Genomic DNA, 23848 nt, shown 5'->3' on the forward strand with positions numbered 1-23848 from the left:
TCATGTCCTTTTTTTGTTAGGAGAGCTTTAAGAATGAGCATTTTAGTGTCAGGCATTAGTGGCTCTGAGGCTGTGGTTTGATTGCTCCTGGGGCTGGGATAGACACAGTCATTAAGTGACCTCTTGTCTGTGTGGAATACCCTGTGTGCTACAGAGTCCGTAATGGTAACTAAGATGGTGCCTTCACCCCTCACACTGTACTTATGCGAATAATAGAGACCCAACATAAGTATAAAAGCAGATGGTACAGAAGGTGTAGATAAGAGTGTTCTGGAAGCTGAAGGAAGGGAGATCACATCTGCTTGAGCAGAAACAGGAAACATCTTTGACATGAGGCAAGAAAAATAGATATATGGGTTGGAAGCAGGAGATGGGCAAACTTCTGGGCAAAGAGAATATATAAGCAAAGGGGTAGTGGTACCCACCAGTGGTTAATGCCATTTTGGAGAGCAGGAGACATCATTGCTTCTCAAGGGACAGGTTTCGTCCTGTTTTGGCACCAGGGGCAGCCCTATAATACAGACCCCATTCATGAGCCTTCTTAGGGCTTTCTAGCATTGAGTAAACTTGAAAACAACAACTCTCCTAAATACTCTTTTTTGTTCTCCTCCTCCTTCTTCTTCTTACCATCTGAACTATTTTTATGTGTATAGCTTAGTAGTGTTAAGTACATTCACATTGTTGTACAAGATGTCTCTAGAACTTTTTCATAACTTTATACTTATTAAACAATAATATCTCATTTTCTCCTCCCTCAAGCCCCTGGTACCCACCATTCTACTTTCTGTCTCTATGAGTTTGATTACTTTAAGTACCTTGTATAAGTGAAATTGTTCAGTATTTATCTTTTTCTGACTGGCTCATTTCACTTAGCAAAATGTCCTCATGGTTCATCCATGTTGTAACATGTGATAGGATTTCCTTCTTTTATTAAGGCTGAATAATATTTCATTGTATGCATATACCTGTTTTCTTTATCCATTCATCTCTCAATGACCATTTTGGTTGCTTCCACCTCTTAGCTATTGTGAATAATGCTGTAGTGAACATGGGTATGCAAATATCTCTTTATGATCTTGTTTTCAATTCTTTTGGGTATATTATATGCCCAAAAGTAGGATTGCTGAGTCGTGTGGTAATTCTGCTTTTAATTTTTTGAGGAAACTCCGTACTGTTTTCCATAGTGGTTGTGCCATTTTGCATTCCCACCAACAATGCACAAGGATTCCACATGCTCACCAACACTTGTTATTTTCTGGGATTTTCTTTTATAATGGCCATTCTAATGGGTGTGAGATGAGAATCTCTTTTCTTTTTTTGTAATTTCACAGGGATTGTATTTTATTTTGGCTACGGCCTAGTAGTACGGATATTAAATTGTTTCCTTTAATAGAAAAAGCAAAAGCAAAATCTATTTCTTTCTGCATTATAGTCTAAACACATGTCATAGTTCTAGAGGTCCCAGTCCAGCTGCCCATTGTCAGTCATAATTAAGTATACCACTTTATTTGTAACACAGGGAGTGTTCCACTTGGGTCACCAAATTCCCTAGTTCTGGTCTTCAAAACCCAAGCCCAGTCATGGTCCAATGCCATGACATGAAACCAGCTTGGGATGGAGTAAGAATTCGTAGTTTTTTCTCTGGGGCAATAAACTGGAAGAAAGTTAGACTTGGGTGTCTTAGATTACTTTGTGCCACTGTAACAGAATATCTGAGACTGGGTGATTTAAAAATGAACAGGAATCTATTTCTCACAGTTCTGTAGGCTGGAAGTCTAAGAGCAAAGTGCTGACGTCTAGTGAGGGCCCGCTTGCTGCTTTATAACATGGTGGAAGGCACCCCACGGGTGAGAGAGAAAGAGGGGGAAAGATAGAGAAAGAGCCAGAGGGAAGGGGCCAAACTCATCCTTTTATAAGGAGCCCGCTCCCAAGATAACAGCATTAATCCATTCATGTGGGCAGAGCCCTCATCATCTAATCGCCTCTTAGAAGTCCCACCTCTCAGCACTATTGCAATAGGATTAAGTTTTCAACACATCAACTTTGGGATACACATTCAAACCATAGCATTCCCACCTCTGGCCCCCCAAATTCATGCCCTTTCCACATGTAAAATACATTTACTCCATCCTAGCAGCCCCTAAAGTCTTAACCTGTTCCAGCAATAACTGAAAAGTCCAAGGTCCAGAGTCTTATCTGAATCAAGTCTGGGTGTGACTCAAAGCACAGTCATCCTCAGGAGAACTCCCCTGCAGCTGTGAGCTTATAGAATTAAAACACATTATCTACTGTCAAAATACAATGGTAGGACAGGCATAGGATAGACATTCCCATTGAGAAAGGGAGAAATAGGCAAGAAGAAAGGAGTAACAGGCCCCAAGTAAGTCTAAAACACAACAGGGCAGACAAAATTAAGTCTGAAGATCCAGGATAATCTTTTCACTCCATCTGCTGCCTCCTGGGCACACTGGGTTGGGGTTGGGCTCCCAAAGCCTTAGGCAGCACTGTCACTATGGCTTTGCTGGGCTCAGCTCACACACCAGCTCTCATGGATTGGGGTCTCTTGCCTGCAGCTCTCCAGACTAGTTTTGCATGCTCATAGTTCTGGGATCTCTGCAATGACTTCACTCTCATGGCTCCACTAGGCATTGCCTCAGTGAGGACTTTCTTTTGGGGCTCTGCTCCTATGACAAGTCTCTGTCTGGGCCTCCGGGCTATCTGTGACATCCTTTGAAATCCACAGTTTGTGCACTCTGGGAACCTGCAGAATTAGCACCATGTGGATGCCACCAAGAGTTAATGCCCTCTGGAGCGATGCTCTCTGGAGTGATGGCCTGAGCAGCACCTGGGTTTGCCAGAGCCAAAGCTGGGTGGCTGAGGAGCACTGCACAGAAATGTGGTGAGCAGCGTACCAAGGCAGCCCTGTGCAGTGAATGCTGAGGTCCCTTGGGCTCCTCTCTGGAAACCTTGCCCTCAAGGTGCTAGCTTTCCTCAAAGATCTCTGAAATGCCTTTGAAGTCATTCTCCCATTGTCTTAATGAATATCACCTGCCTCCCTTCTCGATAAACCAATCTCTTTCATGCTAATATCTTTAGCAAATGGTCACTTTGCTCTCCTAAAGATGCCTTTTTACTCTTGACATGGCCAGTCTATGATTTTTCTAAATCTCTCTACTCTATTTCCCTTTTAATTATAAATTCCACCTTTAAATCATTTTGTGCCTCTTGCATCTAACTTTATGCAGTTAAAAGTAGCCATGCAGCTCCTTCAATATTTTGCTTAGAAATTTCTTCTGCCAGATATCCTCGTTCATTGCTGTTAAGTTCTCTGCCTTCCATAAAGCCACTGGGCATGGACACAATTCACCCATGTTCTCTGCTACTTTATAACGAGGAGGATGGCCTTTCCTCCAGTTTCCAACACCTTGTTCCTCATTTCCATCTGAGACCTGATCAGAATTGTCTTTATCACCCATATTTCTACCAACATTCTGAACATGATCACTTACGTAATCTCTAAGAAGATTCGGACCTTCCCTACAGCTATTCTCTTTTTCTGAGCCCTCCCCAGATTCTCTAACTCTCCATTGGTGGCAATGCAGGCGTTCTCTAGCCTGCTTCTCCAGATCCTGCTCACTTTTACCATGACCCATCCCTCAATCCTGCCATTCAGCACTTGTTCCTAGCCACTTCTTTGTGTCTTTATTTCTTTTCACTTTCTATAGCCATCCTCTAATTCATTTCCTTCCTTCCTTCCTTCCTTCCTTCCTTCCTTCCTTCCTTCCTTCCTTCCTTCCTTCCTTCCTTCCTTCCTTCTTCTTTCTTTCTTTCTTTCTTTCTTTCTTTCTTTCTTTCTTTCTTTCTTTCTTTCTTTCTTTCTTTCTTTCTTTCTTTTTTCTTCTTTCTTTCTCTTTCTTTTCTCTTTTCTTTCTTTCTTTTCCTTTCTTTTCTTTTCCCTTTCTATAGCCATCCTCTAATTTCTTTTTAATGCATTTATTTTCCATCTTATACTTAAAAATATTTAATGTGGTAGTTCAAAGACACACAGAGTACCACTGGATTAAAAACAAAGCAGATAAGGAAATCAAGCAATGGGGAAAAAAAGGGAAAAAGTTATGTGAGGCCTGGGGTATGGTTAGTGAACAAATGAATGCTGTGCGGTCCTCTGCAGCTGCGGTCCCCAACTCCCAGGCAGCAGACCAGTACCGGTCCATAGACTGTTAGGAACCGGGCCACAGAGCAGGAGGTGAGCAGTGGCGAGTGAACAAAGCTTCATCTGTGTTTATAGCTGCTCCTCATCACTCCCATTCTCCCCGCACCCCCACATTTTACTTCAGTGTCTGTCTGAAAGTTCAGTTTGTGCGAGCAGGTGCGCGCACACACACACACACAAACTCCTCTTGTAGGGGCCAAGCATGCCTCTGTATTAACCCTGCTGTCTAGTCTTCACAAAGAAAAGGGAGATGCGGATCTGTCTTTAATTTGAATGATGTTTGCATGTTCTTCCCATAATGTTAGTGCTGAAAACAGTTGGCAAACTTGAATGAGAATCCTGTGCCAACAGTTTATACATTTTCTGCTTCTTGCTTAAGGATACAACCCTGCACAATCTCATTGCATAATATCAGTTTTGCCTCTTAGATCCTTGCTGACATCATAGGTCTCCCTCGCTGCTATCCGGCTGGATGTTTCAGGGCACGCGCTTCGAGAAATACTAGTGACCTTTGTCCAGTTTTATTGTCATTCCAGTGACAAAGCCAGCCTTGCAATATTTTCTGGCAAGAGAACTTCAAATGATGTGAAGGGAAAGAAGAGAAATAGGAAATAGCCCCCAATGTGAGCGAGACAATGAACTTTTTAGGGAAAATAAGAGTGCAATTTAATTTTTGTCCAACCCAATCCCCAAGTCTGTTTCAGGCCCACCCAGCATTCACTAGTGACCTTTTGTCTTACTCCCAGGCGGTTCCTATCTTCCTCCACCCCACGTGCTTCTAAAAACCACAAATATCAGCATGACTCAGATATCCAGATTCCACCCAGTGATGGGGTCCCAACAAACATCAAAGCAACGGCAGGCAAGGAAGGAGAGCCAAAGGGGCGCTTGCCTACCCGCTCCGCGCTCACCCAGGCCACGGCTGCGCAGCCTAGCCGCCTAAGTGTTGCTGCGCAGCCTACAGCGCTAGTTAGTGTCTGTTTCTGTGTTCTTAGTTTGAAAATTGCCTGCCTGTGGGCTGAAAGTGCTCCCAATTTTAGCATTTGTTTTGAGCCCACATCTGCCCACTCGTCCTACAGGCAAAGCTGTTTGCACAGGAGCTTGATAGAAAGTGAACATGCCAGAAGGAAATGCTTCCCCTCCCCGCCCCTCCACCGTGCTGGCGTGGTTTCTTCTCGTTAGGTGCCTGTTAGCTGACAGTATTATTCTTCGCCTTCCTGTTCTTTCAGGACTTTCAGGTCCTGTCCAGCTCTCCCTGGGAACTTTTTTGGGTTCAGTGTAATCGCTGACTAACAATTTTCTCATTTTCCTCAGATGACTGAATGGTTGAATCAGACCAAGGACACGTATTTGATATTCTGCTTGTTTTTACAGAGCAGATGCCTTCCATTACTGAATTTTGAAGGAGTTATTTAGAAAATAATAAAACTAACAGCTAAGCACTGATTTTTTTTTTTTTGTCTGCATCTTGCATCCTTGCTGGTTTTACTGTAATTATGTCATTCAGGGAAAGATTCTAACCATTTCCCTTCACCAGCCCCTTTGTGTTTCAGAAGAGCAAAATTGTCATATTTCTAAGGGAGTAAATCACATGCAAGTATAAAAATGGCTTTATATGAAGTCATTAGAGATTTTGGAAAATTCGAGTGAAATCTTGAATGAAATGGCAAAGAGAAGTGGTTCTGCTGACAGGATTAATGTAAAATTAGTGGAGGTGACTCTTAAGTTTTTATTAGTGGAAGTTAATGAAAAGCCCAAGGAAAAAGAAGTGGAAGGATTACGGGAAATTTATTAAATTTTTGTAATATTTTTTCTTGAAAGAACATACACTTAGTGGTAGTTTTACCTGCTTAATAAGTCAGTGGGAGGGGTATAGAAACATCATTAGTAATGGCCTAAGTGTGACCCTAGAATGATGTGTCTTTTATACTCAGGATGCTAGCTACAGCGAAGAGGCTCAAATGATCATAAACCCTCCAGCAGTTCACTTTTAAAATTTCGGCTTGTTTCTGCTGATCTGTAGCTCTAGCCAAGAAATACCCAGTAGAATTTTCTGGGAGGGTGGAAATGCTGTATGTCTGTGCTGTACAGTGCTGTAACTGGTAGCCACGTGTGGCTACTGAGCACTGAAAATGTGGCTAGTGCAAGTGGGGAGCTGAAGTATTATTTTAACTTGAGTTCATATAAATTTACATAGCCACATTTGGTTAGTGCTGCTGTTTTGGACAATGTAGTTCTAGATTCCCAGGAGCCCCAGAGCTTCCTGGGGAGGTGGGGCTACCTTGATAGACAGTCAAACTTTCGTTGTCTTAAGAAAGCAACCCAGGCAAAGAACTAGTGAAGTCCCAATTTTTTTTTTTTTTTTTTTTTTTGAGACAGAGTCTCACTTTGTTGCCCTGGCTAGAGTGAGTGCCGTGGCGTCAGCCTGGCTCACAGCAACCTCAAAGTCCTGGGCTCAAGCGATCCTGCTGCCTCAGCCTCCCGAGTAGCTGGGACTACAGGCATGCGCCACCATGCCCGGCTCATTTTTTGTATATATATTTTTAGTTGGTCAATTAATTTATTTCTATTTTTGGTAGAGACGGGGTCTCGCTCAGGCCGGTTTCGAACTCCTGACCTTGAGCAATCCGCCCGCCTCAGCCTCCCAGAGTGCTAGGATTACAGGCGTGAGCCACCGCGCCCGGCTTTGAAGCTCCAATTTTTATTCCAATCTGCTCTGTAATCTGAAAAATTTCCTCTCTCCCCATTCCAAGAAAGCAAAAACGTCCTGAAGGGTGGGGTATCCAATGCATACCCCCTGTTTTTTTTTTTAACATCTGCCGTTGCATTGGACAGAAGGGGCCAGCCAGGCTCAGCCAGAGTCAGCAAGCAAGACAGGGTTAGAGAAGATCCGCACTTGGATTTGGTGGGGTCGGCACTTGACTTTACGTTCAAGCCCTTTAAAAATGTAGCCTGATGTGAAACGCTTATTACCTGCAATGAACTTTTGTGTTTCCATGCATGATACTGACAAGAAGCCCTTGAATTCATGGCCTGGTTGTTAAAATTCATGATGTTTTCAAGCAGCAGTCCTAGAGTCTGCACCAGCGGAGCGAGCAGGAGCGGACAGCTCCCCGGCAGCGGACCCCGCGGAACTTTCCCCGTGCAGGTCCCCCTCGACTCCACGGCACCTCCGCTACCGCCAGCCCGTAGGTAGGTGAGCGCTCAGGGAGGGACCCAGAAATGCAAAAGTGAAAAGTGACTTCTCGTTTCTGAACCTTTCCCTTATTCTCTAAAGGATATAGTATAATGACTGTTTACATAGCATTTACATTTTATTAGTTATTATAAGTAATCCACAGGTTATTTAAAGTATACAGGAGGATGTGTGCAGGTTATATGCAAATACTACACTATTTTAGATCGGGGACTTGAGCATCCATAGTATTTGGTGTCCAAGAGAGGTCCTGGAACCAACACCCCACGGATACCAAGGGACAGCTGTATTGCTACCCTAGCACCCAGCTGTGGACAAATAAACAATTAGAGAATATGTCATCAGTCTAACTAGTATTGGTTCCCCATTATTGCATTGCATTTTGTGTGGAGTAATGTTGTCTTTAGATGATGGCTAATGGAAGACTTTCAGTGCTAGTTTGACTAAAATGTTCCTAGACTCTGATACATTCCCATGAGTCCCAGTGTCGTCTATAGAAATAGAGTCATCTGGGACACCACAGTTTTTGGGGGGAGGTCTTATTAAAACAATGTCCAGTTGCATGGGACCTCAGCCATTATTATTGCTAGTGGCAGAAACTGGCATATGTTTTTTCTCATATAGTTACGAAAATTGTAAAGTATTACCCCGGAGTTTGTTTTGGAACACAACGAATGTCCTCTAATTGGAGGAAAATCAGAGCAAAATATAGGAATCTTTTGAAAATCTCCCCATTTTCCCCACTGCTCAAATAAATCTATCCAAATAACAGTTTTGAACTGTTTGCTTTTTTCTTCTCAAGCCAATTATTTCAAGTCAGAAGAGAAAATTACACAATTATGAAACTGGATTCCCCCGAAGTAAAATGTAAAAGTGTTTTTGACACTCATGCTGCAAGTGAGGCAGCATGCCCAAGATAAAGTGCATGGCTCCAAATGGTCATTTGTGGCCTTAGCCACTTGGTGGAAGCAGTTGTCATTGTCATCAGATCTGAGGGTCAGGGTCAGGCTGTTGTCAGATTTGCCTGGATGGATATTAGCCCTTGGAGCTTTCAGGCTCCTGGTCAGTTATGGGTCACTCTGACATTTGGGTGTTTCTGGTAAATTAAAGTATTAAGCTGGACTCTCCTGGCTTGTCATATGACAAATCCAAGGTCTCGGCAACTTCCGTGACCACTGCCACCTAGGACAGATCCCCTTGAGTTCATTGTAACCTGGAAGAGTTGGGAAGTGAGACTCTACGATGGCAAGTGCTATATGCCATTCACCTTGTTACTATTATTAGAGTTCTGCTTCATATTCTCTTTTCATGTGTTTATATTCACAGGTAAATTTTTAATTGTTATTAAGGATTGTTTGGAAATCCAAATCCTGTTTGTGGATTTACTAAGTCCTTTGTTTCTTCCCTGATAAATCATACAGCCATAGAAACATACAAAGGAGGCAGAAATCTGTGATAATATGGAGAATCTAAATGGGGCCAGTATCACATATTTTCGCCCTGGCTAGCTGATATTTTGCCTGTTCTTCTGTCTTGGCAGAACAAGAACTGCCGCCTTGTTCTGAAAATGATATAAGGCTACTGCAGAAAGAGAAGATAGAGCTATGTTATGCTTTCATGGGCAAATTGAAGCCACTCTTTGCTTTCTCCCTTATTTATTTTTTATTTGAAGCATAACTGTATAACTTTAGGGGCAAACTAATAAAAACCCCTCAGGTCAGAATCACAGTGGGCTGTTTTCACTAAAAGCCTGAGTGAGGAAAGCCAACATTGTCAGATGCCACATGTAAAGTACAGTCTGGGGAGAGAGAGGGACTACCAGGTTCTCAGTGCATCCTTTCAACTTTAGAAGGGCTATGTTTAACCCATCCCATTTTTAAAGGTGCTTCGAGAAGGAAATTCTATTGGTAACATGATGTAGTATCTTTTAAAAAGATATTTTTTAAATTGAGATACAGTTCACATATCATAAAATTCACTCCTTTAAAGTGGAGAGTTCTGTGGTTTTAATGTACTCACAAGGTCAGGCAGCCATAACCACTATTTAATTCCAGAACATTTTCATCATCTGAAAAGAAACCATGTACCCAAAAGCAGTCTCTATCTGCTATCCCTGTCTTCCCCCAACCCTGGCAACCACTCATCTACTTTCTGTCTCCGTGGATTCCTACTCTGGACATTTCATATACAATTGTGACCTTTTGTGATTGGCTTCTTTCACTTAGCATAATGTTTTCCAGGTTTATCCATCTTATAGCATGTTTTTGTTTGTCTGTTCATCAGCTGATGGACATTTGGTTGTTTCTACGTTTTCCCTGCTAGGATTACTCACATACATGGTTTTTGTGCAGATGTCTGTATTCATTTCTCTTGGTCACACACCCAAAGTAGGATTGCTGATATGCAATCTTGTCATTTGCCTATTAACAGGGACAATGCAGGGCATTTGGCCCCAGTCCTTCATCCAGTGCTGGAATAAAAATGAGAATTTTCATGACAGAATATTATCCATTTGCTTCACCTTTCCATTCCTTTCTTTTTAAATAACCAGGACAGACAGCTGACAATGCCCACTGCTCTGTCTCACCGGCTTCCGCTTTTGCAATTGCCACAGCTGCAGCAGGACACGGGAGCCCACCAGGTGAGTGGGGGAGCAACTCAGCACAGACATGTGACAATGTATATGAAATCGGTGGCCCTTGACTGCCGGTGTCTTGATGATACACTCACTGGGCGGCTTGTTAAGGATGCAGATCCCAAGCTCCTATTCTGAGTTAGTATATCTAGGGAGAGACTGTCTTTCCAATAAGCATCTTCAGAAATCCTGTCATTTGCGACAACGTGGATGGATGAACCTGGAGGACATGCTATAGGAAATCAGCCAGACGCAGAAAGACAAATACTGCAGGATCTCACTTATACGTGGAGTCCAAAAAGTCAAACTCAAAGAAGTAGAGCATAGAATGGTGGTTACCAGAGGCTGCTGGGGAGGGAAGGAAATGGGGAGATGTTGGTCAAAGGATACAAAATGTCAGTTAAACAAGAGGAATAAGTTCTGAAGATCTAAGTACAGCCTGGTGCCTATGGTTAAAAATAATGTACTGCATACTTGGAAATTGCCAAGAAAATAGATTTTCAAATGTTCTCACCACACAAAAAAATTAATAAGTGTGTGAGGTGATAGGTGTTATTTAGTTTGATTTAATCATTCCTCAATGTATAGATACATCAGAACATCACATTGTACCCTATAAGTATATACAATAATAAAAAAAATCAATGAAATAAATAATTCAATGAGCACCTTCAGATGAGTTTCACTGAAGGTCTGTGTGTTAAGCTTCTGAGAAATTCTGCATCAGAGAAGGTTATGTTATTTCTCTCGCATTGTTTTACAGAGTGATTCAACCTTTTTAGCCGAATTACTGAGAACATGTTTCCATTTTAATTGAGTACAATGCTAAAAGCATATACAAGGTGGGAGGGAAGGCTTGTGGAGTGGGGGGAAAGGAGTGGAACCATTGCTTTAGCTGACTCATAATTCATTTCCAGTAGCTCCATGATTCTTTCTGAGTTGCTGTCAGTTAATTTTCAGGGTAAAGAAGATGCACTGAAAATAAAAGCACAGTATTTTAATAGATGAAAATTATATTCATTATCTCTTTCCTCGTCTCTCATGTGCAAGGAGGACATTATGTTAAAATAAATGTGTAAGTGGTTAAAATAGCCTTGTTGCTGTGTCTTCACCTAAACTAAACCTATGTATTCCAATCATCATGATTTGCAGCACCATGAGAGATGGTGACATTAGCTAGCCATTTTTTTGTTAGCTAGCCATTTTTGTTACAAAGGAGCCCTTTTCCAAACCCTATGAACCTATATTCACAGTATTAACTGGTAGGTATCATCTGTGTGATTTTTTTTTCTAAATTGAAGAACAAAGAGATATGTTCTATAATGAACATGAACTACCACAGTAATTTATATATTATATAGTATAATATATATTAGCTTATACATCCCATCTAAATAAAAATTTTGCAGATTGACCTCATTCTACTTCTTCAACATTTTGCCACACATACTTTATTGGATGTGGTCAGGCAAATTGGGGTGTTCTTTGCCCAAATATTCCTAAACCCTTCCCTCAAAAGTCCCATCAGCATAACTCAAAATAGCCTATAATACTCATAATATTGACGTTTCATCAATCCATGTGACTTCTATTGTTGATTACATACTATAATAATGAACATTTTCGAGGGGAAATAAGGGAGTCTTTGCTATGTTCTCAGCAGAGTTAGTTGTCAATCGTGATTTGCTAAGACCTTCTCCTGTCTTCCATTCTCACAAGCTAGTCTGTCTTCGGAAAAAGTGAAGTACAAGAGCACAAGTTTCCTAATTTAAGTATGGTTTTTGAGGGAAAATACTTTTGGGTTCATTCAAGATAAGCCCATTTCCCATTTGTTGGAGGCTGGGTAAGGGAAGGTCTGTTTTTTCACCTGAGGTTGCCATGGAGATTGACCCATAATAGTGCACTTTACGGAATGTCTTTCTGACTTTGGCTTGTCCATGCACATTGGGTCAGAAGGAAAAAGTAGCCAAAAAAACCCAAGTCTTTCTCACTTTTCTGAATGCCCGCTGCTTCTGCTGCCTTTCTTCCTACTTGTCCCCTGCAGCTGAAATAGCCCTAGCAGGAAAACTGTCTTCAGTGAGCCGGTCTATGCTTTGTGGACTTGCTGATGGCCCACAGCCAGCATTGCTGGGTGCAGGGTAGCCTGAATTCTGGGTGAGCAGACTGCTCTTTTACTATGTTATGGTGCCTGCCGTGCAGTCTGGAGCCACATGATTCAATTCAATCAATTCAATAAGGCATTGGATTGGACAGTGCCTGTGGCTCTGCTGTAAAGGCAACAAGTTGCACATGGGTCAGTTTCAGTGGCTGGTGGCAGTAACAAGGGGAGTCTTTTTGCGAGTGGAGCCTCGTGCATTCCCAGGGCTCAGCCACTTGGTGGAACTGGCCCCGCAGGGCCTCCACCTGCCTGGGAGAACTGGGCAGAGAGCAATAGGCTCCTAAATTAACCTTCTTGACTCAGAGTAGAAACAGGGAAGTACAAGGAAGATGATCTGGGCTTGATGGCTGGCCAGGAAGAGCATGATGCTGCCCAGGGAAGAGTGAGACCCAGATGCTGGACAGATGTTCAAAGGGAGCACCAGATAAGAGTCAACTCCCAAAACAGACGTTGCGTCTCTTCTATGAATCAGGAATTGCCAACCCGAATGCATCCTAGAACCTGATGAGTTGTGAAGGCAAGCAGGAGGGCAGGTTGTTAGACAAGTAAACACCTCACACTTTCATCAGTGTCTGCAGGCTTCCTGTCTGCTTGTTTGACTGCAGTATGAGCATACCTGGAAGTGCAGCTCTACTGCGTTCTGGCCGAAAACAGGAAACAAGGGACCTCCCTGCCAAGCCATGTGGTCTGCAGAGTGAGTTTCCATGTTTCAGGGTCCCCTGCAGGTTCCCTCCTGTTTTAATCTTCTCCCAGCCCTACCCACAACCCCCACCACCATCAAAATACACAGGAATCTGGCAACTCTGGGTTATAACTGTCAGTTAATGATGATGCTTCTGTGAATGCTTCCAATGTTACTTCTCTCTCTGTTTATAGTATTTTTCTGGCAATAGCACAGGAATATATCTTTTAACTTAAGTGTTATGATCTCTTGTGTTTCCTGATTAATTTCAACTTCCTACACACACCTTCTAACCTTGCCTTATTATTTTTCCTCAACACTTATCACTATTTGACATACTATATATTTTACCAATTTATCTTGCTGATTTTCCATTTCTCCAATAAAATATAAGATCCATGAGGGCAGGTTTTTTTTGTCTATTTTCTATTCTGCAGTATTCCCGGTATCTAGAATAGTATTGTACACAGAGTAAATGATCAGTAAATGCAAATTGAATGAATTAATGAATTAATGAACCAATGACTGAATCCTCATACTTACAATAAAGAAGATTCAGTGCAGAAAAGAAAAAACTACACCAGGCCATCCATTTACAGTGCTGTGGTATTTTTAAATTGTTGGATGTTGTTATTTTTCTTGTTTTTTCTATAGCAAAATGCTTTTGTCTCATTTTTCTGACTGACCTGGGGAAGTGATATCAGTCCCTTCAAGTCAGTAAGCAGCTTTTGAGTTTCTCTTGTGCATAGTACCACTTTTTTGGATACCCAGAGCCCTGAGCTGAGTATGTTGTGGGCTCCTAAATAAACCTTGTTGACTTGGTCTTGATCTGATGTAAGACTTTCCCTCACACTCATGATTGGAAAGTTCTTGAGACATGCTTAGTCTTGAGGCCTCAGGTCTCGCTAAAGGCTGGCTGCCAATCAGAATGCAAGCACTACACTTAGCGGGCAGAGGAGATACCATGATAATGAAGGTGGTTTTCCCATGGCGAGGCTTATCCATTGCATTCTGGATGTGCTGACCCCTAGGATTCCCCAAGTATGGGAAACTCAACTGCATAATTTGTGATAGTGGTGGACTATGTTCGCGCTTTCCCCTGGCATCTTAAAAAAAAAAAAAAGAATGTAAGCACTGCCTAAACTGGTAAAGATCCATACTGTGACATTAACAAGAATTGGTTTTGTGTTGCAGTCATAACCAAAGAAGCAGGCTTTTCTTTCTTTCCAATGAAGGTACCATCGCTGATCTATAAGTTATATTATGCCTAGTTATGGATGGTTGCAGAATTGTGGGCCTGATGCTTATACCATTTGGGGAGGGCCACCTGAAGGCCTCCCTTTTATAAAATTGCAAATATAAACCTTTAGGGCACCTCCTAGGGCTTTGGAAGAGGCCCATACAAATTGAGAAGCTCTGAAACTTAACCTTTCTGATAAATCTGCTTTTGAGTCCAATCCAGATAATTCTTGGAATCACAAGAGCTATCGGAAATTTTGTGTGTTGGGGAGTGGAGGTGAGAGTACCAATGATCAGTCACTAGCCATCTTTCTTCTAAATTAGTCCAAAGTCAGATGGTATAATGAAAAACAGCAGAAAATGCCATCTATTGATAATGAAAAGTTGACCAAATGAGCAGAATAATGTATTAATATATGTCACCACTCTGTTTCCTTCCCCAGTGTCAAATAAACCCCTCTTTCTGTAGTAGGGCTTTAATGCTATACAGTAGAAGACTGAGACAAACAGTTGATGGTGTTCCTGTGTGCTCTGCCCAAATTTAACAGCTCTGCATAGAGTAGAAATTAAAATGTGTTCATTTCAAATGGCTGATGATACTGAGAATCTGCAGGTGCAGTTTGGATGTAGTTCTGATGTGAATAGAAATGCAAATTCAATGAATAAATATGTCAAGGCAGATCATGGCGCTTACTATACACCTGAAGCTGTAGGATTAATTATAGAGTTTATGAAATGATCTAAAATGAAGTATGAAAGTGAGAGGTGGGTTATTTTTATGGGAGCAGAAATAATGGCAGTGGAGATACTGTAAGCAACTCTTGATTATTGGTGAGCAGATTATATGTTTTACTGTCCCGTGCAAGTCACAATAAATTAACAAAGTGGAAGAACGGTTGAGGCACTTACAGGAAAATTAATGGCACTGTCCCAATTGCTTAGAGAAATATGAATCCTTTATTGGTGATAACCTGGTACTTGTAGATAATTCATAATCTGTTTTCTCTTCTGTAAAATCAGTCATGTCTTGTATAGTAAATAGTAGATCTACGCTTGGCATGAGTAGGTTTGGACCAGTTTTTAAAAATATCGATACCCGCTCTCACACCCAGACATTCTGACTTGACTGGTCTGGGATATATCCTGGGATTCAGGATTGTTTAACGTGTCCCAGGTGATGCTAATGTGGAGAGAACCATCTGGATGGAGGTGTGTTTACTGGAGTATGTGTGTGTGTTTGTGTTTGTGTATGCGTGTGTGAACTTTTTACTGAAGTCAGTTAAGTGTGAAAATCTGGATGTTTCCAAATTCTGTATTAGATTTGGGTATAGATGTATTTGTGATTGTTTGATTAATTCAGTAGAAGCGCATGGTTAGAACAGTTGTGTGATCTTCATTCACACCCTCAGGCAATTGAGAACTATGCCCTGATTGCATTCCACAGTCTAGTGTTAATGTATGTATTCAGTGTTTTAGGTGTAGGATCATGGAAGGCTGGTGGGCTGGCTGCAAGGAGGGCCAGACTGAGTCCTGTGTGAGTCACACAAGACAATTTATGTAATCCTTGTGGGCCTGGGATTTCATGATTTAAGCCTGAGAGTTGAAATAGTGCAGTGGTTCTCAAAGTGTGATCCCTGGGCCTATACTGTCAGCATTGCCTGGAAGCTTGTTAGAAATGCAAATTCTTGGACCACATGCCAGGCCTACTGAATCAAAAACTCTGGGGATTGGGCCCAGCACCTGTATTTTAACAAGCTCTTTAGTTGATTCTGATGCATAAAAAGTTTGAGAACCAGTGAGCTAGTGTAATGTCTGAGCTCCCTTCCCTGTTGACAAGTCTGTGGCTCCATATTACTATCCAGAAGGAAAACCTAAATTTTTACCTCTCTTTAAACTTACTTATACACAATTCAGCCTTTATCTTTTGATGGCTTTTGCATAGTATGGATAATTGATGTTGTTCCAAGTTGCACATTTAAATGATCACTTTTCTGTATCATTTAAAATATGGAAGGTTGCCTAGAGTTCTGCACCATGTTAGAAAATCTTTTTAGGCTGGGCCCAGTGGCTCATGCCTATAGTCCTAGCACTCTAGGGAGCAGAGGTGGGAGGATCACTTGAGCTCAGATTTTGAGACCAGCCTGAGCAAGAGCAAGACCTGTCTCTACTAAAAATAGAAAAATTAGCCAGGCATGATGTGTACTATAGTTCCAGCTATTCAGGAGGCTGAGGTGTATTAAATGCATTTTTGACTTATGATATTTTCAAACAACCTATGACGGCTTATCAGGACATAACCCCATCAGAGGTTGAGGATCATCTGATATCGTAGTTATTTAAAATTCCCTGCCTAATAATTCCAAGCTCTTATCAGAGCCTGATTCTTTATTTTATTTTTTGGAGACAGGGTCTTGCTCTGTCACCCAGGCTAGAGTGCAGTGGTGTCATTATAGCTCACTGCAACCTCAAACTCCTGGACTCAAGGGATCCTTCTGCCTCAGCCTTCCAAGTAGCTGGGACTACAGGCACATGCCACCACATCCAGCTAATTTTTCTATATTTTTTTTTTTTTTGTAGAGATGGGGGTCTTGCTTTTTTTTTTTTTTTTTTAACTCAAACAAGTAAAATTTTTCTTTAATATGCTGGGGACTTAAAATGGAGTCAGTGATATTACATGGTCAGGTTCTGGTGAGGGACCTTTTACCAGGGTCTCACTCTTGCTAAGGCTGGTCTCAAATTCCTGACCTCAAGCAGTCCTCCCATCTCAGCCTCCCAAAGTGCTAGGATTACAGGTGTGAGCCACTTCGCCCACCCCTGAACCTGATTCTGATGCTTGCTTTGTCTCTGTTATGGGCTGAGTTGTGTCTCCCCCAAACTCATATGCTGAAATCCTTTCATTACCTATGAATATGACTGTATTTGGAGATTGGGTCTTTAAAGAGATCATTAAGGTTAAATGAGTTCACATGGGTGAGCCTGATATGAAGAGGATATTAGGCATACACATAGACTGAGGAGTGACCATGTGAAGATACAGGAAGAAGATGTCCATGTGCAAGCCAGACAAAGAAGTCTCAGAAGAAACCAAACTGCTGCACCTTGATCTTGATCTTCTGTTCTCCAGAATTATGCGAAAATGCATTTCCTTTCTTTAAACCACTCAGTCTGTGGTATTTGATTATGGTAGCCTGAGCAAACTAATACAATCTTTTCAGGCTGTGGTTTTTTTTGTTTTTTTTTTTTTGAGACAGAGTCTCGCTTCTTGCCCAGGCTGGAGTGAGTGCCGTGGCGTCAGCCTAGCTCACAGCAACCTCACACTCCTGGGCTCAAGCAATCCTCCTGCCTCAGCCTCCCGAGTAGCTGGGACTACAGGCATGTGCCACCATGCCCGGCTAATTTTTTTATATATATATGTTAGTTGGCCAATTAATTTCTTTCTATTTATAGTAGAGATGGGGTCTCGCTCTTGCTCAGGCTGGTTTCGAACTCCTGACCTCGAGCAATCCGCCCGCCTCAGCCTCCCAGAGTGCTAGGATTACAGGCGTGAGCCACCGCGCCCGGCTCTCAGGCTGTGTTTATTCTTGCTTTTTGGCATGGCTGGTAGGTTTTTATTGGGCTCTAGACAAGTTGTATCAGGTAATAGAGGCTGAGATAAATAGGCCTTTAAGTGTGAAGATCTGTGTTACTCTGGCTAGAATTGGTGCTGAGTTTGATGTTTGCTGTAGTGTAGGAACCAGAGGCTTCAGATTCCTTCAGTGTGCTTCGTGTTGTTTCTCCTCTTGACTGTGGGCTTCCCTAGGTGTGCTTCTGCAGGGAGAGTCTATGCCTTCCAGCTCTTTCTGCTGTAATCTACTGTTGTCTACAGTTGTCTACTGTTGTCATACTGGATCTCTGCTGGTAGGGGGGAGTGGTAGTAGGGAGGAGGAGTATTCTCTATCTTTCAGTGAAATCTCAGTGTTTTAAGGGACTCATGTCTTGAAACTGTGGCACTTACAAATGTTTCTCCGTTGATGGCTTCTTTTCCCATTGTCTCCTACTTCCCTGGCTACGGCATTCCCAGTTTATTTCCTTGAATCCCTGACCCCTACAGACCATGTTATTTTCCCCTTAGGTAAGACGGGAAGGCTAGAGGGGACTGGAGTGGGAGAAATCTCTTTCCCCAGCTGGGTAAGGCTTGGGCAAAGTCTGTTTCCCTGAAGAGTGGGCATTCATTGTGGAGAAGGCTCTGGACATATTTCACCATGTTACTCTTCCCCTCTCCCTGCAAGAGCCGTGAAGAAATCTTTCCCCAATCTTTGCTGTGAGGCCTGGTGTGGTTCCTGGAGATAAGGCCCATGAATGTGTGAGTGTCCCACTCTCAGGCTGGTCCACACTCGGCCTCCAGCAGTTTGTCAACACGACCATTCAAGTGTTGCTTCCGGTTTATGGCTCCAGTGACTTCCGCTCCAGGTAAGCAGATCTTGGCTATGTCTCTCTGGATGTACCTTTCTCTCCAAATTTTGGGGGATGGCTGTTTGCCCAGCAACCTTAATTTTCTGATGTGTCCAAGAAAAGTTGTTGATTTTCAGTCGTTCAGCTTTTTCTTGTGTTAGGTGAGTGTGATAATTTCTAAGTTTTTTACAAGTCAGAGCTGAAACTTAGTCTCGCACAGTGAGATTTTTATTGTAATCTATTGATTTTATAGGTCAAATTGGGGAGAATTGCACATCTTAACAATATTCAATCTTTTAATTCATGAACTTGGAATGTCTCTTCATTTACTTTCATCTTCTCTCATTTCAGCAATGTTTTATATTTTTCAGCATGCAAGCCTTGCATTTGATTTGTTACATTTATTCCTAAGTATTTAACTTTTTGGGTGTTATTGTGAATAGATATGTTTACTTTACTTTTATTTTTAGATAGTTTGTTGCTTAATATAATATGTAGAAATACAATTGATTGTTCTATACTGTCTTGTTTCCTACTAAATTTGTTTATTATTATTCCTTGCTAAATTTGTTTATTAGTTATACTAGGGTTTCTTGGTAGATTCTTTAGGATTCTTTACATATAGAAAAATTTCATCTGTAAATAGAGATAGTTTTATTTCTTCCTTTCCAATCTGTATGCCTTTTATTTCTTGGTTTATCGCACTGGCTAGAACTAACATTAAGTTTTATAATCCTGGCCGGGCGCGGTGGCTCACGCCTGTAATCCTAGCTCTTTGGGAGGCCGAGGCGGGCGGATTGCTCAAGGTCAGGAGTTCAAAACCAGCCTGAGCAAGAGCAAGACCCCGTCTCTACTATAAATAGAAAGAAATTAATTGGCCAACTGATATATATATATAAAAATTAGCCGGGCATGGTGGCGCATGCCTGTAGTCCCAGCTACTCGGGAGGCTGAGGCAGCAGGATTGCTTGAGCCCAGGAGTTTGAGGTTGCTGTGAGCTAGGCTGACGCCACGGCACTCACTCTAGCCTGGACAACAAAGCGAGACTCTGTCTCAAAAAAAAAAAAAAAGTTTTATAATCCTATATTTTGAATTACCAGTTCTTCCTTTCAAGTCCTTGGTAGGCATGGGAACTATACAATGGTATTGATATACTTGGTGCTTTTTTTTTTTTTTTTACAGTAATAAATATAATCATGTCAGCATACAACTAGATCACAAAGACACCCAGCAAAATAACCTCACAAAGATCTTTCTGTATACATCCTATTGGAATTCAAACTTTGATACTAGATAAGCTATATCTTCATGAGCCTTGTTGTCTAGAGTCACAGGGTAATTTCTGAACAAAAACATCTAGGGATTTTTTTTCTTTTTTTTGCATTCACCTGTTTTCTCTCATTCTTCAACAGATTCAGAATGTCTTTTTTTTTTCCTCCTAGAAAGTATCTTAGTTTGGGGCATATTTTCTATTGTTTTTTTCAAAATATGTAAAAACTGTTTTTTAATCATTTCACCAAAGATAACTAGTTGAAGTTTTGAGGATAAGATATGGGATATATCTAATTTATATTTTTTAAATAAAAATAGTATTATCACTATTATTAATGAAAAATAAAGAGCTTTGGCAAACCAAATTTAAAATAACAGTGATTTCAAGTCCTATTTTTAAACACACACACACACACACACACTCTCTCACACTCTCACATATTGCCTGGAATTAGAATTGTGAAACTGAAGAGCTACATCTTTGACTGGTGTGAGTGCAGCCCTGAGCCTGCAAAGCAGCTAGGCAGGTGGGCCTTGCATTCTCTTCCTGCAGAGATGCCACACAGCAAGCTGGAGCATGGATGTGTCTTTGCTGCACCTTCCAAGCAGACCAAATCCTGTTCCAGATGGCCCGAGCACCCTCGTCCCTGACTGTGCTGCACTGCCAAGTTCTCTTTCTTTGCACTGCCCTTCCCTGGGCTCCCTGCAGACCATTCTCCTCTATTACCATCTCTCCTCAGCTAAGGCACAATACAGTTGATTGTGCCTCACATTGCTTAATCGCCACTTGATTGCATTGCTGTTTCATCCAGTCCAGGGCCAGGCGAGCACCCTGAGTCAGAATGGAGAGCTGATGCTATGTTTAAAGGGGACAGCCACTGCCCAGCTCCTGCTGATTACTGCCAGGGGAGGACTGCAGGACTTAGGCTGTCAGATGTGTTTTCTTTGTTTTTTTTTTTTTTAAAGAAAAGCCAGAAATCTGTATCTTTATGTGAAATCTTCTGTTTTTAAATGTTGGAAGTGAATTCACGCTCTTTATAAAACACTGGCCAGGCCAAACAAAATACTTCTGTGGGCCATAGTTGGCTGTGAGCCACCAGTGCGTGACCTCGGATTTACTGTAATCACTTACAGCTGGCGTGGTAGGTTGATAGGGCTCCAGTTTCCAGAGACACTCCTAGATATTGGCAGTGGCTCCTGAATCTCTTCAGGGCCACCCCCGTGCATCTTCTTTTTCTTTGGCTGGGCTATTTGACAGAAAGTTGATCTCTTCTCATGTGCGTGTGCTTGACTACTTTGGCTTTCAGAGGGTAATCTTATCTCAAAGAGCTAAGGGATACCTCACTATTACCTGCCACTATGGAAGGGACACAGTGGGGAGTTGCCTTCTTTGTCTCCTCATTTTATAGGCTCTGAAGCAAGTGTGGGACCTGGCGTGGTGACAGCCCTTGCCCAGGTTCTCATTGTCACTGAGAATGAGTCTCAGATCTATTGACCACCAAATTGCTGCTTTCTTTGCCCTGATATCACCTCTAATCCCATATTAACTCCAAAATGAGCAAGAGCTTGGGAAACCTGAATTAGATCATTTTGTTATTAGCTCTTGCTCCTGTCTTTGTCTGTAGCATGTTTATTTTTTTCCATCTTTTTCCCACCTCTTTATCTCTAGGCTTTCCCCTAAGTGACAGATACAGCAGTTTGGGACCTCCAGAGAGATGAGCTGGGTAAGAAATTAGTAGTCTGTGTGTGGATTCTTAGTTGACCAGCAGTTGGCATTGAGGGGTCTGTGACTTTTCACAGGATTGCAGAAAGCAGGGCCTTAGTGCCATGGCGTGATCTGGTTAGAGGAAGCATTTATCTCTGTATTGAGAATGGATTAAATTTGCAGTACGATATTGATTACTGTGAATTAAGTTGATGTCACATATGTATCCTGCTGTCTGTAGTCTCTTTCAGGATTAGTAAGAACACTCAGCACAGCTTAAATAGCTTATCTGCACAGAATCTGGGCTTTTTCCAGTGCCTACATTATAAGCTAAAATTGAAACTTCAGGCAGGGATTACACATTGATTTTCTGCTTTAAAATCAGAAACTTAATATCATGTAGATGTTTTAGTGCATCGATTCCCAGTGGAGTGTGGGTGCCTCTTGTACACTGGTCAGGAGTCCAGTAGTCTCCTTATGCAGCCTACTGGGTCCTTTGGAATAAGAATAGGGACTTCCTTAAAGTACACCTGTCCCCCTGAGGATTCTGAGCCGGCTCCCAGAAGCAAGCACTCCAAAAGAGAGATGTTATTTGATGGAAATATGCCACACATGTGAATGGTGTGAAAACAGACATAAGGCTAAGCACCACTACTCTCCTATGTGCCAACCCTTAAAACACTATGCTCACTTTCTGCATCCAATTCTCTATTTCCTGGTTAGTCAGGGGATAGCGGGAACTAGGCCATCTAACCTGTTTTAGCAATGGCATTCAGAGGTCGAAGGTCAAAACAGTGGCTACATTTAATGTTTCTTGGTGGGGCCCTCACTATGTTTTCGTTTTCTGGGCTACCCACCCTTGCCTTATTTCTTACTCATCTCTTCTTTTGCTATCCTGCTGCATTTTGTCCTTGGTATGTTCTCAGCTTTTGGAATTCTGCGTCTGTTTCCTGGAGCTATGTCCTCGTGCTAGGACTGGCTACATACTTGATAGGGCCCAGTGCCAAATGAAAATGCAGGTCTTCTTGTTGAAAATAGTGTTAGGAATTTCAAGACAGTGACAGCAGAGCATGGACCCTTCTAAGCAAGGGCCCCATGTGACACAGATTGCACACCATGAAGCTGGCCCTGCCTCTTGCAGCCTGGCCAGTGTCTAGTAGTCTCATAATGCATCCTACTGGGTCCTGTAGGGAGTTGCTTTCAGGATGTGCCCTTCAATGCATTTCTAGGATTATATCCTGGTTCTGTAGAACTTTTCCATGGAGAAAAGTGTATTCATAGAAGACAAGTCCCTTTATTTTAAAGGTGTAAAATCTTGGACTGAGAGAGATCGATTAGGAAGAGAAAAAATATCCTAACATAGGACTCCTGATTTTCTGGAAATAATGTATAATAAAATACTTTTAACAATGCAAGAATGCTGAACATAATCTCTGATGAGTCAGAAAGGCTCTCACTATCTAATGATGATTCAGAACAATCATAAAACAAAAAACTTTCATTATATAAGACTAAAAAGCATTCTGGTTTCCTGGACTTTTTGGTTATTTGAACCTTTACAATAAATGCAGTAAGGCAAATAAACAACAATAGGCACGTCACTGTTACACAAACCTGAGAATCATTACTCTGGAAAGTTAGAAGTAGTAGACAGCCTCAACAGTATGCAGTGGAAAAGCAAAACAAAACAATATGCAATGGAAAGTGAAACTTCTCAGTGAATTTTCTTTAGGGAGAAATACCCATGATAATGTTTTGATTATATAACATTTTATTAGTCCCATAAATTAAAAGGATGGGATAAGCTTTTAGTTATAACATTTTCCAAACTAGTATGTCAAAGAGTAAATATGGTATTCAAAATAATTTTAGGAATATACTGCTTCTATATGGTTAGTGGTGGAAGTCAGCACAGGGTAAAACTGAGCCTGAAAACTTCTAAAGTCTGTGTTAAGGGAGAAAGGGGGCTTTCAGCTGCTAAGAAACTATCCCCTTAGACTACAGCCTCCTGTTTTGTGCAGCAGATGTGACTGATACAGGCTGCACACTTACTGGCATTGGTAGCCTCCAGCTTCACAAGTGCTGGGGAGATCTGAGGAGGCAACTTGAGAACATGCAATTAGCCTCTTCTATTGACCGTGTCTACATAGCAATTGTGGGTAGCGTTTACAGAGGGCCTCCCAAAGTCTCACCCACATCTTGCAAATTCCTTTCTTGTGCTGCCCAGTTGGACATTTCTGTGTACAAATTGAGTGGTTGCACTTATTCTTCATCAAGTTGGATTTAAGGAGCATATTTTCATTTTGGAAAGAGAAGT

The 23848-nt window shown here is 41.8% G+C and overlaps 1 protein-coding gene and 1 non-coding gene across 3 annotated transcripts in view; both read left to right on the forward strand.

The window, feature by feature from the left end:
- Window positions 1–23848, forward strand: part of RASGRF2 (Ras protein specific guanine nucleotide releasing factor 2) — a 213431-nt gene that overhangs the window by 124981 nt on the left and 64602 nt on the right. For both annotated transcript variants that reach the window (XM_012766816.2, XM_012766818.2), the window contains exons 16-17: window positions 7280–7405; window positions 9961–10050. In XM_012766816.2, coding sequence (XP_012622270.1) covers window positions 7280–7405; window positions 9961–10050 — 216 coding nt within the window. The remainder of the gene's footprint in view (window positions 1–7279; window positions 7406–9960; window positions 10051–23848) is intronic.
- LOC142874117 (U1 spliceosomal RNA) lies at window positions 13824–13986 on the forward strand. Its single transcript, XR_012921952.1, has one exon. It is a non-coding gene; the product is annotated as a U1 spliceosomal RNA (small nuclear RNA).

This window comes from Microcebus murinus, chromosome 11 (assembly GCF_040939455.1).
Source record: "Microcebus murinus isolate Inina chromosome 11, M.murinus_Inina_mat1.0, whole genome shotgun sequence".
Lineage (NCBI taxonomy): Eukaryota > Metazoa > Chordata > Mammalia > Primates > Cheirogaleidae > Microcebus > Microcebus murinus.